We start from the raw sequence: 23,001 nt of genomic DNA on the forward strand, positions 1-23,001 counted from the left end.
CAAGTGTTTGGAGGGAAAATTATCTTAAAGTGTTTTATTACACGTTTTGCGTAATTTCGACAAAGCTTTAAACTTACGACAAAAGTTTGGGATTACAACAGTTGATTTGTCATCTGTAACCAATACTTGGGGTATGAATATTAATTATTTATCATTTTAATAGTTTTTATGTAATTGTCTGTATATAATTTTTACAATTATTTTAAATTATATTATAGTAAAAAATTTTCTAAAATTTTTTTTTTATTTAAAATATTTTTTTCATATTTGTATTAAAATTAGGACAATACCATAATGTAATTTATTATTTTTTGAACTTTGAAATGTATATATTTTTAGATATTTAATTATTAAATATAATTATTGTATTATTTTTTAAATAAATTATAATTTTAATTTAAAAAAAAAAAGTATTTCAAAATTTTTTGTAACCTATTTAAGGTACGATTCATTAAAAAAAAAAATAAATTATTTTAAAATAACATTTGAAAGTATTCAAAAATTCAGACTTACAATTTTAATACTTTGGTTTTAGATATTTTTGTATAGGCAAATTTTTATTTTGGTTCTTTAAAATCATTTAAATTTTTTGTTTTCAGAAAATGGCCAAAGTTTATAAATCAATTTGTAATGAAATAGATTTAACACTTTTAAATATCGCTCATATTATAGAAAAAATAATTAGGTACAAAGTGGAAATAGAAACGCTAATGAATAAAGGTTTTGTAAGCATTGCCAAAGCCAGATATATAATGGGAAGTACGTGTGTAACTAAAATGCAATTACCCTCGGAAAAATCAAATCCGATTCAACCGTTAGCTACAGTTTGCAGAGCTCAAAGAAACAATCATTGGGTTTTTCACATTCACAGAAAAGATGTTCCTAAGCCATCTTCATCAAATGATGAAAAAATTGATAATTTAGAAACAGATGAGGTTTCTAAAGAAAGTTTTGTGACAAATTATCATTCTGAATCTCAATTCAAAAATGTACTACAAAATGATCCAAAGAGTTTAAAAAAATCAAAATTTGCATATCATGTTGATGATAATAAATATCAAGAATGTAATAATGAGTTTCTAGATGAATTTTCAAATCATTCTGGTTCAAATGAAAGCTTACACAGTTTAGATGAACCTCTTAGATTATTCGGAGTGTTGGTTCCAAATACACTAAAACATGGTCAGGAAACATTTAAAGAAGTTGTCGGTTGTTTGGGAAAGTGTGCTACTTTACAATCTCAGCTAATAGAATCCCTTTCTAAATATGGTCATTTAATGCAAGTAAAAGGATTAATGGAAATGGCTGCTGTTAAAGGCAATATTAACATATCCCAACCCAAAGTTTATTGGACTATTGATGATGTTACAAGCACTTCAGGATATTCTGATGAAATCGGAGAGGAGAGAGAAGTAAATGAAGAAGCTGAAGAAGAAGAAGAGGAGGAAGAAGAAGAAGAAGAAGAAGAAAATGAAAAAGAAGAAGTAAAAAAAGAAGAACAAAAAGAAATGAAAAAAGAAGAAGTAAAAGAAGTAAAAAAAGAAGAAGTAAAAGAAAAAGAAGCAGATACTGTTAATGTTACCAAGAGTGTAAGGTCTGTGTTTTATAATTTAAATGAATTAGAAAATGAGAAATCAGAATGGGAAAGTAAGAGTGCTTCAAGTGAAGATTCAAATTTAATAGAATTTAAAAAGGAAGACTGATTTAAAAATTTTTTTTTAAACATATATATACATATTCTATATTATTTCGGTGATTGTGTGTTATAAATTTTGATCAAATTATAATTTATTTATTTTTTTCAATTTAAAAAGGTTATGGATACTTTTAAGAAAAAATTACAAGTTATTATTTATTTTGAGTTGTTATATATATATATATATATTAATATTTCAAATTATTTAATTTTTTACATTAAATTATTTATGAATTATATTTTTTTTTTTTTTCGATAAAAATAAAAGTAATAAATTGTTGCGAAATTTATTTTTATTTGTTTCATATTTTTCCTACTTTTTGCATAAATTTTTTAAAATAACTGTAGAAATATTTATGTGAATAAAAAATCCTAAAAGTCTGTATGAAGATAAAAAAAAAAAAAATAAACTAACTAAAGAAAATACTCTGGGAAAATAACTTGAAATATAATCATAATATTAAAAGTATCTTTAAAATTGAAACTTTCACATTCCATGATAATTAGTTTTAAATTATTCTTTTAAAACAAATAAAAAATAAATACAAGAATTATTAAAGTGATTTGTTTATAAAAGCAAATATAACGTATTTCAAATAACTAACCTTTAGTTACATTAAATAGAATTCGACGATAATTTTACAAAGTTGCGACAAAGTTCCCGAATGACAGGTTCAGATTTATGCCAAACCTTTAGCCAAGGTTTTTTAGTGCAATTAATGTTAATCAATGACTGATATTTTTATTATTAAATTGCCCTGTTAACAGGTAATTAATTATTATTTATTAATATTTTTTTATATTTAGTTTTTTTCATAAAAAATATAGATTTATATATTGTTAATTTTAAAAAATTAATATAATTTTCCCCCAAGTTATTAATGAATTTCGAAAAAAAATTATTATATTTTAAATCTGAATTTATTGCACCTGTTAATTGAATTATTTAAACTTTACACATATTAATATTTTTACGAATTGTTAATAGTTTAGGCTGTAAGTAATTTGTTACGCATTTACAGATGTAATGGATTCAAAACCAAATAATGGAAATGGTAGTACGGGAGATACAAACAATTCGAAAGATGCTAGTTCAGATTCTTTAGTTTCTGATTCCAAATCTAGTTCTCTAAATTCGAAACTTGGTCAGGAACATGTAAGTTTAATAGAATTCTAATATTTTTTTTTTTTTATTTTTACTAAAATGTCATTCTCTAAATTTTTTTTTTTTGCTTTAAAATAGCCTATTTTTTAAAATTACATATTTGATATTTTTTTTTGTTGAATTAATTTTTTTTTTTTTTTTTTATGTAAAACTTATTTTAATTTATAAAAAAAGTATAAATTATATCTTTATGTAGATTATTTTAATAATTATTATTAGTAAATAGAATACATTTTGTGTAAGAATAAATTACAAAACGACTTGTATGGTGTCAAGTTTTTTTTTTTTATTATCTCTTTTAAAAATAAATGCATAATTATTTATCTAAGCTGCTTTTTATTATGAACTATAGCTTTTAAAACTTTACTTAATAACATATAAAGCTTACAAATTAAGTAATTTTATGTAATTTTTATTATTTTAATAAATATCAATACTTAATATGTAAGCGTGCACATGTATTGACCCATTCGATTTATAAAAATAAAAAATTAATTACTTTTATTATATATTTATAAATGTTAATACAAAAGAATCATGTTTTTTATTAAGTAAAGTTTCATGTCATGGCTTTGTCTAGGGTGGTAATAGTTGGGGTAAATCCCCATCTGGCTCAAGTTCAACTTCCGCAGAAAATATTGGGTCAGCATTTGAAAATTTACTTAACTATAAGCCAAAGGTAAGGCTTTAAATTAAATTGAAATTTTTTTTTCCAAACTTATGTATTTTTACTTTATATTTAAAATAATGTTTTTTCATAATTTTAAAATTTATTATTGAAAAATTATTATTAAAAGTATTATAATAATGTAAATAACGGAAAAAAAAAGAAAAATGAATTAATTATTTTATCATTATTAAAAATAATTAACTGATTTCTTTTTAAGGGAAAAATAGAGGCTATTCATCATGTTCGAGGAGATGATCCACCCTTACTTCCTGGAGAATCTGTCAAAGGAACAGCTAAAGAAGTAGCATATATATGTCCTTATTTGGGTCCCATCAGGGGTGTATTATGCGTTACAAATTACAAATTATATTTTAAAAGTAGTGACAGAGATGCTCCATACATTTTAGATGTGCCTTTAGGAGTTGTGAGTATTAATTTAATTTCAGGTTAACTGAAAACTAATATATTATTAACAATAAAACTTTTTTTTTTTTTTGTTTCAGGTTAGTAGAATTGAAAAAGTTGGGGGGGCTACAAGTCGAGGTGAAAATTCTTATGGCATCGATGTATTTTGTAAGGATATGAGAAATATTAGATTTGCTCATAAACAAGTGAGGAGAAATTTATTTGTAATTTATTGCTCAATAATATGTAATCCCATAATTATTTATTTATGTATTTATTTTTCTTAGGAAAACCATTCGAGAAGAGATGTTTTTGAAAAATTGCAACAGTTTGCCTTTCCACTATCTCACAAAAAACCAATATTTGCTTTTAGTTATACAGAAACGTTTAATGAAAATGGTTGGAACATATACGAGCCCATTGGAGAATTAAAAAGAATGGTATATATATATCATTAGAAAGTAAAAATAATTTGAAAAAAAATTTTTTAAATGTACATATTTAAAATAACAGGGTGTGCAATATCCTAACGACATGTGGAGAATAACAAAAATTAATGAAAATTACGAAATTTGCGATAGTTATCCATCGATAATTGCTGTCCCTGCACAAGCCACAGATGAAGAGCTAAGAGCTGTGTCTGCATTTAGGAGCCGTGGAAGATTGCCTGTTCTTTCTTGGATTCACCCAGAGTCACAAGTAAATATACCTTTTTTTTTACTTATTGTTAAATTCGTATCCTTATTAATGTGAAATTTTTTTAATTAAAGGTAACAATCACGAGATGCTCTCAACCTCTCGTGGGAGTTAGTAATAAAAGGTGCAAAGAAGATGAACATTATATTCAATTAATAACGGATGCCAATGCTCAATCACCAAAATTATATATAATGGACGCTAGACCGAGGTAAAACAAAAACAAAAACAAAAAAAAAAATTATCATCAAAGAAATTTTTCTAATTTTAATTTGTAATTTTAGTTCTAATGCCATTGCAAACATTGCCAAAGGTGGTGGATATGAATCTGAAGACGCTTATAAAAATGCCGAATTGATATTTTTGGATATTAGTAACATTCACGTCATGAGAGAATCATTGAGAAAATTAAAAGGTCGGTCGGTCGGTCGTTGTTTAAGCGAATCATTATTATTATTATTATTTTTTGAAAATAAGATTGTAAATATTTATAAATATATATATAACGTAATTTTGAAACATTTTAGAATTATGTTTTCCAATGATAGACGTGTCGAGATGGTTATCAGGTATCGAATCGACATGTTGGTTAAAACACATAAAAACGATACTTTCGGGAGCTATAAGAATTGTTGATAAGGTGGAAAGTCACAATTCTTCCGTTTTGGTTCACTGTTCCGACGGTTGGGATAGAACGTCGCAATTGACGGCTTTGGCAATGCTAATGTTGGATCCATTTTACAGAACGATAAAAGGTTTCGAAATACTAATAGAAAAAGAATGGCTTAGTTTCGGACATAAATTCGAACAGGTAAATCGGTAAAGTTTTTCGGACGATGATTTTATTCTCACCTGATTTTATTTAAATTCCCGGTTTTTTGCTGTTTTCGACAGCGGATCGGCCACGGTGACGAACATCATTCCGATTCAGATCGATCTCCAGTATTTTTGCAATTTATCGACAGCGTTTGGCAAATAACTCAACAATTTCCATGCGCGTTCGAATTTAACGAACATTTTTTAATTTGCATATTAGATCATTTGTATTCATGTAGATTTGGAACGTTTTTGTGTAACAGGCAAGTATAACAACAAACTTTTTGTTTTTACAATATCACACACGGACATTAAACGTAAAAATTTTTCTGTTTTTTTTTTTTAGCGAACGCGAAAGAGCGTCTCTTAACGTAAAACAAAAAACGGTTTCTTTATGGTCTTACATAAATAGTAACATTGACATACATAAAAATCCTCTCTATTGGGCATCATCTCAAAATCAAATAATTCTTATACCAAATGCAAGCATGAGACATTTAAAATTATGGAAATCATATTACTGTCGTTGGAATCCGAGCATGCGAACTCAGGTAAGGTTGATCAAAAAAAAAAAAAAATTGATTTTAAGGTTTTCATACCAAATTTATATATTATACGATTTTTTTTTTTTTTTTTTCAGGATCCGATTCATCGTAGAACAAGAGAATTAATTTTATTAAAAGAACAATTAGAAAAACAAATACAAGACTGTAGACAAGAGCAGCAAATGAGAGCATCGAAAAACATGAGCACACCATCAAGACTTTCAACATTACATTAAGTTTTATTAATATAAATATATATATATAAATAAAAACATTCTTCTGTGCATATTCTGTATATATAAAGACACGTGTACATACACACACACACTCACACACACGCGCGCGCGCACGTGCGCGGGTATATTTATATATAAAAATATTTTTTTTTTTTTTTTTTTTTCATAAACAAAAAAGGTACGATTTCCTTTTAATTTTTTCTCATTATGTATTTTATTTTATGTAAAAAAAAAAAGGAAAAGAAAAGAAAAAAGAAAAAAGTTACGAGAAATGAAAATCCGTGACGTTGTTGTTTTCTTTTTTTTTTTTTTTTTTGCAATTCTGATATTATTAACAACAATATTTATTTATAAAAAAAATTAATTATATTTACTGGCAAATTTTTTTTTTGTTAATATAAAATAAAATTTTTTTTTTTAATTTAAATGTTTTTATTATTATTATTATTATTATTATTATTATTATTATTATTATTAATATTATTAATCAAATGATTTAATGTGATTTTGAAATTTATAAATGCAAATTTTAAAAAAGAAAGAAAAATTTGTTTATGATATGGGATAATACGATTGATAGAGTTAGTAAGGAGTGCAGTTGTGCGCGTGAATTGGAGAGGGGAAAAAAGCAGAAGAAAAGGAGAAGGAGAAGGAAGAATGACGTATTAATCTCTAATTGAGTTTAGTTTAAAATAAATTAAAGTTGTGAGTTTGAAATATATGCGGATGGATGGATGGATGGATGGATGGATGATTGGACTTTGTATCTCACAATTTTTTATTTAAGCTTTGTTTAGTTATATTCGTGTTATTTTTTATGGAATTTTATAATAATAATAATAATAATAATTTTTTATTTAAACTGATAAAATTTCTTTTTATAAAATAACGGTTCGAATTTATTATTATTATTATTTTTAAAAAAAAATTCTTATCAAATTTAAGTAGTGTGTGAATGAATCGTTAGTAGCAGTTTTTTTTTTTTTTTGCCTAAGAAAATAAAAAAAAAAAGTGATTTGAAAAAAAAAAAAATTATTTAATATTATTATCTATGAGTTATGCGGTTGTTTCGGACGAAGAGTTCATAGGTTAACTTAACAATGTTTTTTTTTCTAATTTCTAATTTTTATTATTATTATTATTGTGACAGAAAAATTTATTTTTATTAAAAAAATTTTAAGTGTTTTTTTTTTTTTTTTTTAAATTTCTACGATTAATTTTTTTCTTTTGTTTTTTGTGAATGAAAATTTTTTTAATTATTAATGTTTTATATTATTATTATTACTATTATTTATTTATTTATTTATTTATTTGTTAACGAAATTTTAATAATAATAATAATAATAATAACAAATATTATAAATTTTAGAAAAAAAAAATAATTTAAAAAAAAAATATTTATATGTAAATTGTTTATTATTATTTGTTAATTATTATTATTATTATTATTTTAAATAATTTATTTTAATAAGTTAATAATAATATTCATGCGTATTGAGATGATGATGATAATAATAATTTATTTATTTTTAAAAAGAGTAAAACGAAAAAAAAATTTATTATTATTTCAATTAAATGAAACCTTTAAGTTTAAAAAAAAAAAAAATTTTTTTTCTTTTTTTTTATTTGTACGGCTTTAATTAATTAATTATTATTATTATTATTATTATTTTAGATTTTGATTCATTGATTGATTGATTGATTGATTGATGTCGTTAGTCGCATTTTTCTTTTTTTGTAAAATTACAGTATCGGAATGTGAGAGAAACTTTTTAAATAAATAATAATAATAATTGGATTGGAGATCAGAAATGTTGAGTTTATCACAAAAAAATGTAATTATTATTATTATTATTATTATTATTAATATTAGTTTATTGATTTTTAAATCGATTAATTAATAATTAATTAATAAAATAAATGTTTTATGGAAAACATGATGCTTAAAAAAAGAAATTAATAAATTTTATTAAAAAATTAACCGGTAAAAAAAATTGTTTGTTTGTTTGTTTGTTTGTTGTTGTTGTTGTTATTGGAAATAATTGTATACATATTTGAAATTAATTTAGTTCACCGGGGTCAAAGTTCAAAAAATTATTGATTTATTTTGACACGGTTGATGAAAATTCTACTTTTAAAATAGACCATTAAAGTTTTTTTGTTGTTGTTATTTCAGATGAGTTTCTCCGCGTTGGAAAAATTTATAAGAACATTAAAGAAAAGGTTTAATCATACCAAGGTATTGTCCAAGGCTTTGCCACAACCTTTACCTGAAAATGCAGACGTCGTTATTATCGGTACGTATGATGATTGTGTTAGTAACCCCCTCCCTCTCTCTCTAATCCTCTTTTTTTTTTTTTTAGGGGGCGGAGTTTTAGGATGTAACACCCTATATCATTTGGCCAAACGTGGGGTTCAAGCTATTTTGTTGGAACAGGATAAAATAACTTCAGGTACGACGTGGCACACAGGTGGTCTTTTATGGACTTTAAGACCGGACGATATTCAAATACAACTTCATCAATCAACAAGAAATCTCATAATATCATTAAAAGAAGAAACTGGAATCGATCCAGGTTGGATAAATAATGGCGGACTTTATGTGGCTCACTCTCAAGTTAGTAATGCAATATCGAAAAATGTCTTTTAGCCAGTTTTGGTATAATAATTTTTTAATCATGTCTTCAGGAAAGGTTGGATGAGTATAGGAGACTTGCTACTATCGGAAGAAGTTTTCAAATTGATGCAAGGATTGTTGATCCCGCTGAAGCCCACGCAATTTTTCCACTTTTGAATCCCGAAGTTATCGTTGGAGGTCTTTACAATCCTATGGACGGTTGCATCGACCCTACAAGTTTTGTAAACGCCCTAATACGATCTGCGAAAAAAAACGGTGGAAAAGTAAGGGGGATGAATAGGGTTATTTTTATTACGGTACTTAGTGGTACACACACGTGTTATAATATCACAATATTTTAGATATTTGAAAAATGTCCAGTAACTGGAATAAAAGTTGGAAGAAATCAATATGGAGTAAAACAAATTGTCGGAATTAAAACTCCTTATGGAGAAATCAACACGAATGTTGTGGTTAATTGCGCAGGTGATTGACAAAAAAAAAAAACACGTGGACACACGTGCATCGTATAGATTTTAAATATGTAATCAGGTTTATAACTTTCAGGGGTTTGGGGGAATAAAATAGCAGAAATGGTGGGTCTCAGACTTCCTCTGACGTCTATGAAACATGCTTACGTGATATCAGAATCCATTCCAAAAGCTAAAAATTTACCAAACGTTCGAGATCATGACGGTTCCGTTTATTTTCGAGTTCAAGGAGAATCATTACTCATGGGTGGATACGAAAGGAATCCGACGATATTAGAAGAAATCCCGAAGGATTTTTCATTTCAATTATTTGATTTCGACTGGACGCATTTTCCACATTTAGCAAATGCGGTTAATCTCGTACCCGAATTCGAAACTGTCGGTATAAAAGCAACCGTTTGCGGTCCGGAAAGTTTCACTCCGGATCACCGACCACTTTTAGGTGAAGATCCCAGGTTGAAAGGATTATTTCATGGTTGCGCATTTAATTCATTGGGAATGATGATGGGTGGTGGATGCGGTGAACAATTAGCCTTGTGGATAATGAACGGTCGGCCAGATTTACACATGTACAGTTTTGACATACGTAGATTTACTCTCGATCAAATGAAAAGTCCAGACTGGGTCAAAGAAAGGAGTCACGAAAGTTATGCGACCACTTATAACATAGTATTTCCAAATAGTCAGTTTTTAGCCGGTAGAAATTTTCAAACGGATCCTTTTCACGAAGTAAAATGTGGTGGTGACTGTAAAAAAAAAATTAACACGACGGATATTGTGAGAAAATTTTTTGTCTTTTAGGAACTCCTAGAAGCGAATTGTGTTTTTGAAGAAATACAAGGTTGGGAAAGGCCCGGATGGTTTGCTAAAACAGGTCCTAATCCTGTACCCAAATACGATTGGGGTGGATCCTACGGACACATACGAAACGTCGAATCCTCTTATGAAAAATTATTAAAACAAGATTACACGTTTGATTTTCCCATTCATCATAATATTGTAAGGAAAATAAATATTATTATTATTATTATTATTATTATTAAAGATTTAGAAAAAGAGGAAAAACTTTTTCAGATAGGAGATGAATGTAGGGCCTGTCGAACTGGAGTCGTACTTTTCGATCGTTCTTACTTGGGAAAATTTTACCTGTCTGGACCCGATGCACAAGCAGCTGCCGATTGGCTTTTTACCGCGGATACTCGTACACCTGTCGGGGAAATAGTTTACACGTGTCTTTTAAACGGAAAAGGTAACGTGGAAGCAGATGTTTTAGTTACCGCCGTTGAAACTGGATCCAGCGGTTTGATAGATCCCATATTGAAAGGAAGAGGATTTTATATAATAGCCGGTGGAGCGGTTGCTTCACAAACTCAGGCTCACATAAGGCACGTCATTCAACAAAAAGGTTTCAAAGTTAACGTGGATGACGTTACAACGAGCGTCGGAGTTTTATCCGTTCAAGGACCTAAAAGGTCATTTATCATCATTATGTTTTAAAAAAGAGAGGAAAACGTACTGAATTGATTTTGTGTATCAATTTGAAATTTACAGTCGAGCCGTTCTTAAAGATCTCGTCGATTGCGATCTCAGTGAAGAATCATTTCCGTTCATGACATCACGTTTGGCCAAAGTGGGAGGAGACGCAAATTGTAGGATAATGAGAATGACGTTCGTCGGTGAATTAGGTTACGAATTACAAATCCCGTGGAACCTTTGTCAACACGTTTTTAAAAAAATATTAAAAAAAGGAAAAGAATATAATTTAAGGCACGCCGGATATAGAGCATTGTATTCATTGAGTTCGGAAAAAGGTTTCTCCTTCTTCTTTTTCTTTCCTTTCCCATCCTTTCCTTTTTCGCAACCGAAATTAATTCGATAAAATTTTTCTTTGTTTTCTTTAGGATTAAGATTATGGCATAGCGATCTCAGAAATGATGATAATCCATTAGAAGCCAGTTTAGATTATACGTGTAGATTAGAGGGTGATTATTTAGGAAAAGAAGCCATTGGAAGAGTTAAATTTAACGGAGTTAGAAAAAAATTAGCTTATTTTCACATTGACGAGTAAGTTATTATTATTATTATTGTTAATTTTTACTAGTGATGATAATAATAATAAAATAAGGAATAATTAATGTAAACTCTAATAACTGTTCGTACAGAAAAGTTCCAGTTTGGGGTTTGGAAACAATATGGCGGAATAACGAAGTCGTTGGTTATTTGAGAAGAGGAGATTTCGGTTTCACTTTCGATAAATCGATAGGAATAGGGTAAAACTCGAACACATTTAAAATGGATATGAAGGGTTATAAAAAAAAAAAGGGAAAATTTTTATAAATTTCAGGTACATTTCTCATCCGAGCGGACAAGAAGTATCGGAAGATTTTCTCAAATCTGGAAAATACGAAATCGAAGTTATGGGGATTCGATATTCGGCTGAAATGTATTTACAAAGTCCTTTCGATCCCGAAGGAAAAAGATTACACGGAATTTATGATTGATTGATTGATTGATTGATTCGAAAAAAATTTTTTTTTTCCCGCGTTTTTTTTTTTTTTCTTTTCCTGTTGTGCGTCTGTTCCTAATTTGATTATTTTAAATTCATTCCCGTTCTAACTTGTTACCGATAATTAAATTTTTTTTATTTAAAATTACGATCATTTTTTTTTTTTTTTATCACTCACCGAAGTCTCCTTCCACGATATCTGCTGACACGTTCGAATCCTCTCTCTCAGTTTCCTCCACAAACGGTCGCAAATGTTAATTCGCGAGTGGATTTGCATGTATTGTGACGTCATTTATTTTAGTGTCCGTCAAAGGCCTGAAATTTTTAGGATTTACGACTAACTTTTCCAATTCGTCCAATGAATCGAATCCGTCAATGACTTTTCCAAAAATCGTATATTTCAAATCCAAATGAGGTTGTGGTCCGTAGGTTATGAAAAATTGACTTCCGTTCGAATTGGGACCGTTATTCGCCATTGAAACGATTCCCCTAACGGTGTGCTGAAAACGATCGCAAAAGAACAAACGGAAACGGAAATTAATATTCATTAATTTAAACCAGAACAAAAAAAAAAAAAAAAAAAATGGAAAATGCGTCAACGACATTAAATTCCTTTTTTTCTTTTTTTTTTTTCATTCTTTCGTTAATCGCATTTGATTGCGACATTGATAAGAGTGATTACATTTATACGTTGATAATGATTACATTTAAGTATTTTTCAAATAATAATAATAATAATAATAATAATAGTAGTAATAATAATAATAATAATCGTTTACAACAGAGTGTTACGTGTTTTTAGAAATTAAATTATTTTATCGATCGATTAGAAAAATCAATTTTTTTTTTTTTTTTTTTTTTTTTTTTCTTTTTGACCCTCGAAAAACTTTTGCCTCTTTCAATGACACACGGAAAAAATAAATAAAAATAACAAAAAATCAATAATCGATAATGATTGATTGATCGAAATAAAAAAAATTTTTTTTTAAAGGAAACAAAAAAGAGAGAAAAAATATTTTTATCCAATTGAATTCGAAGGGAAATAGGGAAAAAAATGAAAATGAGAGTGAAAGAGAGAGAGAGAGAGAGAATGACAATGACAATAAGAAGGGGAGAGAGAGAGACAGACAGAGAGAACGAGAATGAGAGAGACTAAAAATGAGAATAAGAAAAAAAAAGAGAAAAAGAGAATGAAAAATGAGAGAATGAGAGAGAGAGAGAGAGAGAGAGAGAGAGAGAGAGAGAGAGAGAGAGAGAGAGAGAGAGAGAGAGAGAGAGAGTGAAAATGAGAGAAGGTGTAAATGAGAGTGAAAGAAAGAGAGAGAGAGAGAGAGAGAGAGAGAAGAGAGAACTAGAGAATGAGAATGAAAATGAGAGAGAGAGAGAGAGAGAGAGAGAGAGAGAAGAGAGAACTAGAGAATGAGAATGAAAATGAGAGAGAGAGAGAGAGAGAGAGAGAGAGAGAGAGAGAGAGAATGAAAGAGAATGGGAGAGGCTAAGAATGAGTGAGAGAGAGAGAGAGAGAGAATATAAATAAATACAAACCTTGTATTCTTCTTTGAATTCATCTTCGAATTTTCTACCATAAATTGACGAACCTCCTTTTCCGGTTTGAGTTGGATCCCCAGTTTGAACAATGAAACCTTTTATGTTTCTATGAAATGTGCAACCTTTGTAATAATCGCTCGCGCAAAGTGCCAAAAAGTTCTGGAAAAAAAAGAAGAAAAAAAAAAAAAATTAATAATGATTTTAATATTATTATTATTATCATTAACATTATTAAAAATAAAAATAAAATTGCATAATATTACTCAATCACATTATAATAAATTTAATAATAAAAAGAAAAACAGACACTCATGGGAAATTTCCAGGTTTTTATTATTATTATTATTATTATTAAAAACCTGGAAATTTATTATTAAATATTATCATTATTATTATTATTATTGCTAAATTCTCTCGTTACGTAATGCGTTAAATGAAATTAAAGTTTTAAAAAAATTAAAACCTTGAATTCGTTTTGTTTTTGTTTTTTTTTTTTTTATAATTCCCCCCATCTGATAATAAATAAAAGGGGGGGGGCACTCTCAGGCACCTTTCTTTCCTTGCAATAATAATTAGGCACGAAGAATTTTATTTACAAAAAAAAAAAAAAAAAAGTGAAATTATTAAAACGTGATTATTAAAAAATTCTTATTGAATTTATCATACTCGAGCTCACGTCGTAGTACGCCATTTTTTTTTTTTTTACGTTAGCAAAAAAAATAAAGAATTGTAAAAGCCTATTTTCTTTACTCTTTCTATCTCTTTTCCTCTCTCTCGCTATTTTAAACCTACATTCGTTTTTCTTTTTTCTTTTCCAAACAAGTTCACGACCCTGACTTTAAAATTTATGCAATTTACCAAAAATTAAAATGACTTACTTCGCATGTTTTTGGACATCCTTCGCAAAATAATTCAATTTTAATATCGCCCACATCCGTATGGAGAGTGACCGACTGGAAAAACAAAAAAAAAAGGAAAAAAATATTATTAATAATAATAATGATAATGAAACGAATGATCATATTATTAAATCCGGTTATTTTACTTCATGAGAACAAGTTTTCCCAATGGGTAAATAATTCAAGGTCAATATGTACCAGGCACAAGGAAATTAATACAGGTACCAATTTGACCGTGGATGGATGAATGAATAATCTTATGTAAAACTTCCTCAACTTACATTTATTCCATTAAAAAAATGAATCACATTCGATATTCACAGTTGTTTCAAGGTACTTTTCCCCCCCCCATTCGATAAACCATCTCCATACAGCTCCTGTTTCCATTTAAAATTTGAATTTACATCATTTTCGATTATGAATACCAAAACACACACACACACACAAAAATCAAAATGGTAATTTTATTTAAATTTATACAGAATCAATTATTAATTGTTCATTATATATACATAATTCGATTAATAATTTATTAATATATTTATTTTGTAATCAAGGGGGTTAATTTTAACAAAAAAAAAAGGTTAAAAATGATTCCATGATGATAAATCAACATGATTTATCGATATTTTGTCGATTTGAAACTTTTAACATGGAAATAATATAAATGATGATGATGATGATGATTAAAATAAAATACACTTAAAACAATTTTTGCAAAAAAAAAATTCTTTTTTTTATTAAAATTAAAATTAAAATAAATTGAAAAAAATTATATTGGGAAAAAAATTTTAATAAAACATGATATTTTAGTTTTTTTTTTTTTTTTTTTATTGTTTAAGAAAAAGGAAAATAATTATTATTAATACTTTTTTTTTTTTTTTTTTTTTTCACGACGTCAAGCCATATTTTTTCATCTAACAATGCTTGAATAAAACATAATAATGGCTTGAATTAAATATTAAGAAAAAAAAATTTTATGATATTTAATCCACTTGTTTGAAATAATCGAGAGACTCTTTTGGACTTGGTTTCATAGTTTTTGAACCTGGCTTCCAATTAGCTGGACAAACTTCACCATGTTTGTCTGTATATTTGAATGCTTGAACAAGTCGCAACGTTTCATCAACTGACCGTCCGACAGGTAAATCATTCACAGTTATTTGACGAAGTATTTGATTTTCATCGATAATGAACAATCCTCTGTATGGAACTCCAGTTTCTTCATTTAAAACTCCATAAGCCTTGGCAATGCTAAACGATTTGTCGGCCAATAATGGAATTTGTAAGTCTCCCACACCACCCTCTTTACGAGGTACGTTGGTCCAAGCCAAATGTGAAAAATGGCTGTCGCAAGAAGCGGCAACAACTTCGCAACCGATGCTTTTAAATTCGTTAACACGATCGGAAAATGCAATTATTTCGGTAGGGCACACAAATGTAAAATCCAACGGATAAAAGAATAAAACAAGATACTTTCCTCGATATTGATCCAAAGAAATGTCCTTGAATTGCTTGTTAATAACAGCAATTCCTTTAAATTCAGGAGCTTTTTTTTGAAGTTCTGGCAAAGGCATTTTTAAAATATAAGTAAATTTACTTAAAAAAAAAATTAATAACGTTTAAAATTAATTTTTAAATAACCGACACGTCGTACACCACTGACAGACCAGGAAAGAACGAACACACACAGAAATGGCAGCGTTTAACCGAAGAAATTGAGGTCTTTTCAAATCGCAACAAGTTACACGACGTTTACGATTAAGGCAAACAATTTAAATAAATTAGAATTTATTAGACTAACGATAAATAATAATGAATAACTTACCATTTTTATTGAATTTGCAGCAATAAATTACTTTAACTAAATCAATAAAAACATTATATTCGCGAGTTATATAAAACAAAATTGTTTATTAAATATATATATCGTGGCATTAGACTTTTTGTATTTTCGCGACAAAAAAATGATAAGATTTACAATATGGAAATATTTTCAGTCAAACATAAATGAAAATACAACATTTTTGATAATAGACAATTATAATCAAAATGATTGTTAAATCATGATAATTTTTACCTTGTTTATTCGAATAATAGTAAAAATTAATTAACAATCACTTATATTCGTCATGGGTTGTTTAATATAACTCAAAAGGTAAGCATGTTTAATACTCGTGTGTGTGTCTGTGTGTAAAATTTCAATTAATATTTTATTTTAAATAAAAAAAAATTTTAAAGATAAAACGCTATAAAAACCGTTAAATTTAAACAATCAATAAAATAAAAAAAAAAGATGGTTGGTTATCTTACTAACAAGTTAATTGTTAAATATATTATATTTAACAAATAAAATTAACATTATATAATATATGTATATTTTTATAAGCCTTCAAAAAAATTTTTTAAAATGTATAACCACCACCATTTAAATATTTTTAATAACCAATAATAATAATAATAATTAGTGCAGTTATATAAATAATTAATTATTTGATGTTGAATAGTTTTAAAAGAAATTACAAAAGCAATTAATTAAATTGATAATATCATTGTTTATTGACTTTAATTTACTTTTAAATGTATTTTAAACTGAATTTGATAATAAATGTAAACATTTTGAGTTTTATTTTATTTTTTTTTAGTTAGATCCTACATGAAAATGGTCTTAAAAGCAGTGGTTAAAGCATTAAAGTGAGTTTTTTTTTTTTTGTTAAAAATAATAAATTATTATTATTTTAAATTTATATTTAAAAATTTTTATGTAATCATTTTGTTTTTTTTTTTTTATTATAGGAAAGCTGATAAATTAAAGGAAAAAATTATAATAAATAAAGATTTATTAACTGATAATGAAACATGGCTGACTCAACAACAATTACAAGTAAAATTTTAAAATATAACATTTTTTTTTTTTTTCCTCTTTGTAATCGATTAAATATTTAATTTTTTATTGTAGAGAATATATCAACAAGTTTTAATATTGGATTTAGAATATGCACTTGATAAAAAAATTGAACAAGAATTATGGAATCATGGTTTTAAAAATTTCATTGCAAATTTACAAAATTCAGCCAAAGATAAAAAGGTTATTTCCTTGCAATTTTATAATTTATATTAATTAAATTTATATATATTTTTTAATATACTTTTACTGTAATAATCAACAGAATCCTAAACATTCTGAAGCTCAAGCTATGCTTTGTTGGTGCCTTGAAGCAGCCAGTGGATTTTATTTAACACTTTTACACGAAATATGCGCAGCATATGATTTAGATCTACCGTTTAGAAGGTAATTTTTTTTTTTTATAAAAAAACAGTTTAATAATTGTATTTCTTATGATTTTTATCATTTTCTTAAAATTCAAGGAAAGGGAGCGTTTATGGTTGTAACAAAAATGTCAGTTCGATCGATGTCCACTGTCAACCGAATAAAAGTTCCTGTTATTACATATGTCAACATTGTCTCGTACATTTGGGTGATATTGCAAGATATAGAAATCAAAGTAGACAAGCAGAAGCATTTTACAGGTTCTGGCACATCTTGTTAAAAATTTTATGAAACTAAAACTTTTTTTTTGGAATTCTTAAATTCATTTAAATTTTTTAGGTATGCGGTACAATTGTCTCCCAGCAGCGGACAACCATATAATCAATTGGCCATTTTGGAAGCGAGTAGAGGTGATAAATTAAGTACTGTTTATCATTATGTGAGATCGGTTGCACTACGTCATCCGTTTCCTGTTGCCTCGACAAATTTAAGTCGTACCTTAAATAAGCATGCGGAAGAAGTGTAAGCATATTATTATTATTATTATTACCATAAAACTTCTTTGATATAAATATGATTTGGTATCACGTGTTATTTTCAGGATAAAGTTAGAAAGTCACACGAAACTTTCATGCACGGAATATGTGACGGCATTTTTAAAACTTCACGGTTTGTTGCATTCAAACACCGAATTGGAAACGGCTGAAAAATTGGTACAGGTTTTAACGACGTCTCTGACCGCTCACATCGCAACGGAATCGCTGACATCTTGGAAATTGGTTCAGGTACCGCGCGGAGGGCAAATACTCGGACTTTTGTATTGACCGTGAATATCCGTTTTATTGCATTCTTTTTAAATTTTATAGATAGTTACGATAAATATTTTTGCTCTTCACAACGCAAGAGGAACCGTTGATGGAAATATAAAAACGTTTGGGGAAAATGAATTAACGGACGACGAGCAGAAGATAGAAACGTTGATAACGGATTTTTTAGCCGCGTGTCTAACGGCATTTTTACTTCCGGTTTACACAATCAAATCCGGAGAATCTCTTATTGATTATTTCGCAATGCCAGCCAGTAAAAATGATTTTTTTTTATGAAAAAAATATTACGTCATTAAGTTAAATCACGTGACTTAAATTTTTTTTTTGTGTGCGTTTTCAGTTAAATTAACATTGGAGTGGATTCAACAAGAACCGGAAGTTTTAGAAAAATCATCATTCAAATCGAGGCTACAAATTTGGCCGAGCCTGTGTAAAATGTTAAACGACATACAACCGGCAATAAATAATTTTCCAGCGAAAAATTGTAATTAAAAAATTTTTCCAAAAAAAAAAAAAAAAAAAAAAAAAAACTTATCGTCGTCGAGTTTAAAATTTCGATTAAAAATATTTTTTTTTTAAATTTCAGATGCTCACGTACCCTTACCCGAAGATCGGGATTTACAGGGATTTTTACCATTTGAAAAAAGTTTTCAAAATTTAAAATTTCACACGGAAGATTTAAAAATAAATACGGAAGCTTTAAACAAATTGAGAGGTTCGAGATTAATTAATTTTGGACTTTGGCTTTCCGAACAAACGAGACTGAACATAATAACTTGCACAAAGTAAATTTTTGTAGTTTTTAGTTTTTAGTTTTTAGTTTTTTCGCCATTAAATAACGTGCGAAATATTTTTGACCGTTTTTCTTGTTTTTTGATATAGAAAACCAGAATCATCGGATGAAAAAAATTCATTTTTTTTCGAAGCTGTCGGAAGTTTGGAACCGCTGTCGGGAGAACAAATTAAAGAATTGGAAGAAATGATATTGACCAAACTTCCATCGCCGACATCATCGGAAACGAGCGGTTTGGTGACGGGAGCATCAACACCCGACAGCACCAGTTTTATATCGTCGGTTTTAATGAATCCCCTGGCAAAATTTAAATCGTCGGATTTTTCGAGTCAAGAAAATTTACTATGTAAATTGATTTGATTTGATTAGATTTTAACGAATGATTAAAAATTTTTCAATCAAAAATTAATCCGAGATTTATTTCACACAGCGGAAAAACGACCTGGAATATTAAAATGTCAAAAGGATTCGAGTGATAAAACCGGGGAAAAAGGATGTAAAAACGCGAGCATAACGACAAGAGGTCACCGTAATGTTGCACTACAAGCAATTATTAATAAAAACACGGAAGAAGTCAAACAGGTATAAAAATTTTTTTTATTACATTCCCTTTAATGAAAAGTAAGAACCTAAAAAAAAAATTAATTAATTAGGTAACGTTCAAAACGCCATCGCCGACAAAAGAAACGAGTTCAACTCATTTCAATAAAAAACAACAGGGAAATGTTAAAAACGAAGAACAGAAATCTAATTTGAAAACGGACGAAAATGTGAAAAAAGAAAAAAAAACAAATCAAATTTCGAATCGTGATTGGAATTCGTTTAAGGGTTCGTCAAAAGATGGCGGTTTCGTCGAATCCGCAACAAACAATAAAACCGAAACGAATTCGTTTCATCAGAAATCTGGGGATGTGGCCAATTCCAAAGGTGGTGGTAAAAAAGGGAATAAAGGAGAGGGAGAAAATAAAAAGAAAGACAAAAGTAAAGATAATCCGTTTCCGGAATTTATGACCGCGTTTCCGCCTTTGCCCAACGTCAAAGACGGAAGTAAAAATTCAAATAATCGACTTCCGGAAGGATTTAAGGTGAATTTGAAAAAAAAAAAAAAAAAAAAAAGAAAAATGAAAATTCATAAAAAATAATTTTCTTTTTTTTATTGCGTTTAGGAAAGCGAAAAATTAGATGAGAAAGTTTTCGAAGACAAAAATAATCAGAAAAATGTGAGTAAGCAACAATTGTTATCGGAATTGTTCAGTAAAAACAAAACTTCTTCCGATACTGAACAAAAACAACCGCAAAACATGTCGGGTTTATTGAATTTGAATAAACAGCAGCAAAAAATGCTCACGGATTCAAAAGTTGTTAAAACTAACGTCGTTCATCCTAATCCGCAATTATCAACGCAATATCAACAACAACAACAACAACAACAATCTCAACAACCTCAACAACCACAACAACAACAACAACAACAAATGCAGAAAAATTTTAATTCGTCACCGGAATTTTCAAATTTGCAAACCAACGCCGGAATGCAAAAATTAAAATGCGTCGATAAAATGGAAATTGCAAGAAAAGAATACGAGGTAGCCATGTTTGCTCTACAGCAAAAACAAAATCAAGATTCTCAGAGATTGTTTTCAGGTATTTATGAAAGTCAGTCAGTCAAAAACAAAATTAATTTCAAGATGGGGTTTAATTCAGGTATCTAATAAAAGTAAGACTTAAATATTAATAATAATAAAAATAATTTTTAGGTGGAACGGAAACAGACATGAATCGATTCGATTACGATTCAAGAATGAACATGCAACCCCCTCCGCCGCCATTACAACCTCAAATACAACAACAGACTCAACCTCAATTGTACGTCAGAGTCAATCAACCCATGATTAACGTTGGAAATTTTGGATTTAAATACCCGACGCAATTTTACCTTCCCTGGCAGGAACCACAAGAACCGCCTTTGCCACCATCTTGGTGGAGCGAAACCCCTCAAACTCATCAGCAATCCCAGCCAGTAAGTCTTTTCTTCATCACACACGCACACACACACACACACACATCCCCCCCCCTCGCCCAGACATCCCGAATCCTTTTTTTCTTTCTTTCTTTCTTTTACATCGTTTTGACTTTCAGATCGATTTGAACGATGTTACTCCTTATCAAGAAGGTTTTCCTTACAACGACAAACCCAGTTTCGAATTCGATTGGAGCTTTCAACCTTTTCCAAATAGTTTTCCCATTTATGTGCCACCTCCTGTTTTAGAAACCACTTACGAAGATTTTCATTCTTACCAGGTTCCTTATTAAATCACCCGAGGAAAAAAACTCTTTTTTTCAACTCGATTTGAAAAAAAAATGTTTGACATTTTTTTTTTTTTCATTCTAAGATTTCAGATAATTTTTCATCTGGCATGCAAGTAAATTCACGAGATTCATCTCTTTATGCAAATCATCCTCAGGGCAATTCAAACATGCAACCCATGGGTGGAGCCGGAAACAATTCGTATTCTTTGTTTAGCACATCATCTTGGGGTACCATTAGAACCGGTGAAAACGATCCAGAACAAAATTATGGATTGTCGGGAGGAATGATGGCTCAACAGGTGACATTTTCACTTATCATCATCATCATCATCATTCACATTCACATTCAAGTTAAAAAATTTTTAACTTTTTTTTTTTTTTCTTTTTTTTTTTGGTTCGGTTCAGTCTTTTTGGTCGGGACCAGGTCCGTCACCCCTCGAACGTTTATTGGAACAACAAAAACAAATGAGAAAAGAAGTGCCGGATCCGAAAAACGGAACTTGAATCAATAACACGAATCATTATACCGTGGATTCAAATTTTTAACGAAAAAAAAAAAAAAAAAAAAATTTTTTTTTTTTTATTTTAGACTATTCCGAAAAAAAAAAGTCTCTTTAAGAAATTTAAAAAAGTCTTTTAGACCGCAAAATTTCTAATTGTGAGAACAAGCAAGCAAAAAAAGCAAAAAAAAAAGAAATTTAATTTATTGTTAATTATTACTTACATCGCGAGATTTGATTCCTTTTTCTTTTTTCTTTTTTGGAACAGTTCGTTGAAGGATAGCAAGAACACAAACAAAAATATCTATAAGAATATAAATATTATTATTATTAATATAAAAGGAAATAAAGCAAAAAAGGAAAAAAGGAAAAAAAGGAATCTATGAACGATGAAAATAAATAGGGAAAAATGAAAAAGCCAAAGGAAAAAAAAAGTTTTTGTTTTTTTGTTTTTTTTTTCAATTAAATTAATTTTTTTGGCTTTCCATTAATAATAATAATAACGACTCCGAACGAATAATGATAATGATAATGATTATGATGATAATATTAATAAATAGTTTGCAAATAGCAAAAATGATTTAAATCAAAATAATAATAATAATAATAATAATAATAATGGAAAAATTGTTAACCATTTTTTTTTTTTTTTTCGTGTCATTCTTGTTTGACAAAAGTGAAAACAAATAATAATAATAATTTTAAATAAATAAATAAAACACCAAGAGGAGTAATTCATAACATTTCGGTGTTTGTTTTTTAATAATTTAATTATTATTATTATTATTATTATAACTTATAATTATTTTTATTTTTATCTTTCTCTATCTTTATCTTTATCTTTATCTTTAAGTTAATATTGGACAAATTGTTGTTAAAATGATTTCAAATTTTAAAAAAAAAGAAAAAAAAAAATTCAAGTTAAAAATGTTTTTGTTTAAAGTTGGTTTTTTTTCTTTTTAATTATTATTATTATTATTATTATTATTATTATTATTATTATTGTATTA

At 28.0% G+C, this 23,001-nt stretch overlaps 5 protein-coding genes across 5 annotated transcripts; 3 read left to right on the top strand and 2 right to left on the bottom strand.

Moving 5' to 3' along the window:
• Positions 1 to 602: 602 nt before the first annotated feature.
• Positions 603 to 6,229, top strand: Phum_PHUM213020 (mtm1, mtmr1,2, putative; the record flags this gene model as incomplete). Its single annotated transcript, XM_002425598.1, has 13 exons — positions 603 to 1,647; positions 2,719 to 2,852; positions 3,442 to 3,540; positions 3,761 to 3,955; positions 4,035 to 4,142; positions 4,224 to 4,376; positions 4,450 to 4,635; positions 4,707 to 4,843; positions 4,917 to 5,047; positions 5,160 to 5,443; positions 5,527 to 5,711; positions 5,795 to 5,999; positions 6,089 to 6,229. 13 exons carry the CDS (start codon positions 603 to 605, stop codon positions 6,227 to 6,229), a joined length of 3,003 nt encoding a protein of 1,000 aa, XP_002425643.1.
• Positions 6,230 to 8,405: 2,176 nt separating this feature from the next.
• On the top strand, positions 8,406 to 11,777 carry Phum_PHUM213030 (Sarcosine dehydrogenase, putative; the record flags this gene model as incomplete). The annotated part of the gene is made up of 11 exons (XM_002425599.1): positions 8,406 to 8,526; positions 8,593 to 8,846; positions 8,918 to 9,130; positions 9,209 to 9,332; positions 9,414 to 10,066; positions 10,139 to 10,336; positions 10,412 to 10,809; positions 10,889 to 11,148; positions 11,239 to 11,401; positions 11,500 to 11,607; positions 11,642 to 11,777. 11 exons carry the CDS (start codon positions 8,406 to 8,408, stop codon positions 11,775 to 11,777), a joined length of 2,628 nt encoding a protein of 875 aa, XP_002425644.1.
• Positions 11,778 to 12,097: 320 nt separating this feature from the next.
• On the bottom strand, positions 12,098 to 14,677 carry Phum_PHUM213040 (cyclophilin-10, putative; the record flags this gene model as incomplete). The annotated part of the gene is made up of 5 exons (XM_002425600.1): positions 12,098 to 12,343; positions 13,389 to 13,550; positions 14,270 to 14,344; positions 14,489 to 14,566; positions 14,612 to 14,677. 5 exons carry the CDS (start codon positions 14,675 to 14,677, stop codon positions 12,098 to 12,100), a joined length of 627 nt encoding a protein of 208 aa, XP_002425645.1.
• A 599-nt stretch (positions 14,678 to 15,276) lies between these two features.
• On the bottom strand, positions 15,277 to 15,867 carry Phum_PHUM213050 (Peroxiredoxin, putative; the record flags this gene model as incomplete). Its single annotated transcript, XM_002425601.1, has 1 exon — positions 15,277 to 15,867. One exon carries the CDS (start codon positions 15,865 to 15,867, stop codon positions 15,277 to 15,279), a length of 591 nt encoding a protein of 196 aa, XP_002425646.1.
• Positions 15,868 to 16,952: 1,085 nt separating this feature from the next.
• On the top strand, positions 16,953 to 21,995 carry Phum_PHUM213060 (smg-7, putative; the record flags this gene model as incomplete). Its single annotated transcript, XM_002425602.1, has 18 exons — positions 16,953 to 16,984; positions 17,087 to 17,174; positions 17,250 to 17,378; positions 17,461 to 17,582; positions 17,660 to 17,821; positions 17,901 to 18,083; positions 18,163 to 18,346; positions 18,428 to 18,641; positions 18,729 to 18,872; positions 18,975 to 19,173; positions 19,271 to 19,527; positions 19,597 to 19,763; positions 19,901 to 20,266; positions 20,348 to 20,825; positions 20,954 to 21,201; positions 21,321 to 21,482; positions 21,575 to 21,790; positions 21,897 to 21,995. The coding sequence occupies 18 exons, from the start codon at positions 16,953 to 16,955 to the stop codon at positions 21,993 to 21,995; spliced, it is 3,450 nt and encodes a 1,149-aa protein (XP_002425647.1).
• Between the last annotated feature and the right edge of the window lie 1,006 nt (positions 21,996 to 23,001).

Source organism: Pediculus humanus, genomic scaffold (assembly GCF_000006295.1).
Source record: "Pediculus humanus corporis 1103172107561 genomic scaffold, whole genome shotgun sequence".
In the NCBI taxonomy this organism is placed as follows: domain Eukaryota; kingdom Metazoa; phylum Arthropoda; class Insecta; order Psocodea; family Pediculidae; genus Pediculus; species Pediculus humanus.